The 2449-nt window shown below is 34.6% G+C and overlaps 1 protein-coding gene across 1 annotated transcript in view; it reads right to left on the bottom strand.

The window, feature by feature from the left end:
• Window positions 1-679: 679 nt before the first annotated feature.
• LOC105263635 (gamma-tubulin complex component 5) overlaps window positions 680-2449 on the bottom strand; it is a 4024-nt gene continuing 2254 nt past the window's right edge. Inside the window, exons 3-6 of the mRNA XM_011299961.1 lie at window positions 1922-2446; window positions 1555-1755; window positions 1418-1500; window positions 680-1330 (exon numbers count right to left, since the gene is read on the bottom strand). Of these exons, the coding sequence (XP_011298263.1) occupies window positions 1082-1330; window positions 1418-1500; window positions 1555-1755; window positions 1922-2446 (1058 nt within the window). The 3' untranslated portion in view covers window positions 680-1081. The remainder of the gene's footprint in view (window positions 1331-1417; window positions 1501-1554; window positions 1756-1921; window positions 2447-2449) is intronic.

Genomic DNA, 2449 nt, shown 5'->3' with positions numbered 1-2449 from the left:
CAGTCCTATGACTGCATATCGTAAAACTTTAACTGAAAAACGTTTAATTCATTAATTGATTGGTTGGTCGATGTAGTAATATTTGATACGTAAATATATTGCAATGAGGATAATTAGAATAATTTACTCTTCAAGTTCATCAGGCGTTCGCTGAGATTGTAGCGGGATAAATTGAAGAATTTCTTGAACGATTGATACCAGAGATGGAAGAATGTCTCGTCGTATTCGCGCAGAGGAATTTCGTTTGGGACTCGTTGCCCAGGAATTAATTCACTCCAGATCTGATTGCTCTTTTTTATTAAAGGATTAATTGGAAGGGGAATCCCCGAGGGGGGAAGGGTCTGGTGGGCCACTTCCGCAAGGAATTCTCTCATAATAGGAATTTTGGGACTCAATTTGTCTGGAAATTAAGAAAGAGGAGAAATATCAATTTCAAAATTATCATGGAATTACCTGTCTTGAGAAATTCTAAGATGTTGAATATTTGAACAAAAATAAAAACAAACATTTTTACTTTGATAATAATTAACACATGATAAATAATCTAAGTGACAAACATTTCCTATTTGATTTTAAAAATACCCTGTGAGGAATTAAAAATTTGATTAAACTACCTTTGGCTGAAATCCTAGGCTGGGACTATTCATCTAGAGATTGGGAGCAAAGAACGTTCATTCAATTATAAAAAAAAAATTTATTTCAATTTCAATAACCATCGAGAACTTAATAAACATTTTCACTACATTTTATACATGGAAAACGGGTTTATAATTCTATGAGGAGTCGATTAATGATGGAATGGAAAATGGATAGGCGATCCCGCTTTCAATTACAATATTACATTGAATTAAATTAAATTAATTCAATTTATTAGAATGTGTGATGAGTTTTGTGTGTGATTTGTGGGTACAACTGCATAGCACTTTCAGTTAAAAGCAGATGTCAAGCCAGCCACTGGAAAAAAATACATAAAAATAAAAAAAAAAAGACATTTTAGAATGGTAAAGCGTTAGGGTCACGTGTTGAAGTTAGTATTAATTATGGTTTTATAATTAATTGATCAAGGGTAATCTCAAATATTTTAATGAATGTTATCAGTGTAGTCATCGAAATGAGGGATGTTCGATTGGAATAAGTATCTCAAGTTAGAGACTGAGGTCGCAGACTTACAATAATCAGCCTCCTTATGTTGTACTGCGTTATGAAGTGCCAGTGCGAGATACGTATGATATTTCGTGAAACTAGATTCCATTAAATCGAGTTCCGCCGCAATCAGTTGCTTTGCCCCTCGCTGCCAACGGTCTCTTACGTGAACGCACATTCCCAGGAGCTAATAAAATAGGATAAAATACCCATTGAGACATTTTTCGATAAAAACAATTATCTTGGCATACCATTTTTCCATTAATTTGCTTACGTTATTAATTGTGACCATGATATCAGAAAACTGGGGAGTTTGGAGGCAATGCTCGTATACTTTTTCCAAATAATCGTTGTGAGCTGGAATAAAAAAAAATAGAGTGTCTTCAAAATCATGACAAATTGGGTAAATACCTTCGATAATGGCGTCTAAGCTATCGGCCAATGTCAACTCTTGTTCCAGTATTAAGCCGAGACTTTGGAGTACTTGACCGCATAAATAAGCGTGAATTGATCCAATCGCATGTAATAACCAGAATCTCAAGCTCTCCAGTCTTCTCGTGTGAAAATGATGAAGCATGTCATTCATATTTGCTGAATTTTGTCCTTCAAGATCTGAAAATAATACGAGTGGGATTTAATCAACCGATCTAAAAAAAATGTGTCAATACAAATTATTTTATGAGTACATAACGTAATTCAACAAGCGTATCACTCCTCATTTCATACGATTTAATTTCTTTAAGTGTTTTATTTTTTCGTTAATAAGTTCAGGACTCACCAGAAAATCTGAGATTATTGAGAGACCATAACGCCCACTTTAGCTTCAATGCAAACCTGAAGATGCAATTATATTTTCTTAATGCTTCCTTTGTTAGCACCATGTTGATCGGCCAATCGACATCATAATTCAGGACAATATGATCAATAGCCTGTAAAACCTGTCTAGTGCAAGTATCTCGCAATGAAACAAACCATCGATTGTGAGAATTAGAATCTCTCCATTCATCCGACAACACTTCCTCCAACAAATGCGTTAAACTCTCTGGATTACTCACGGAAACATTCCCCTCAATATCACTGAACATTTTTTGATAAAACCTCTTCATCACATGACCACGTTCCATCATAAATACGAATCTCATCAATCTCAGGTGGTTCTCCAGTTTATACTCATTAATCAATATATCTTTTACCAATTTAGTAGCACAGGAGTACCTCCTATCGAGGATCTCATCGACAACTCCTTCAAGAACTTTTCTAAAAGGTAAAACGAATGGAGAAATTTTTTCTAATCTTCGAAACACTC

This window comes from Fopius arisanus, unplaced genomic scaffold (genome assembly GCF_000806365.1).
Source record: "Fopius arisanus strain USDA-PBARC FA_bdor unplaced genomic scaffold, ASM80636v1 scaffold00015, whole genome shotgun sequence".
In the NCBI taxonomy this organism is placed as follows: Eukaryota; Metazoa; Arthropoda; class Insecta; order Hymenoptera; family Braconidae; genus Fopius; species Fopius arisanus.
Note: the sequence above shows the minus strand (reverse complement) of the source record. Positions and strands in the feature narration are given on the sequence as shown.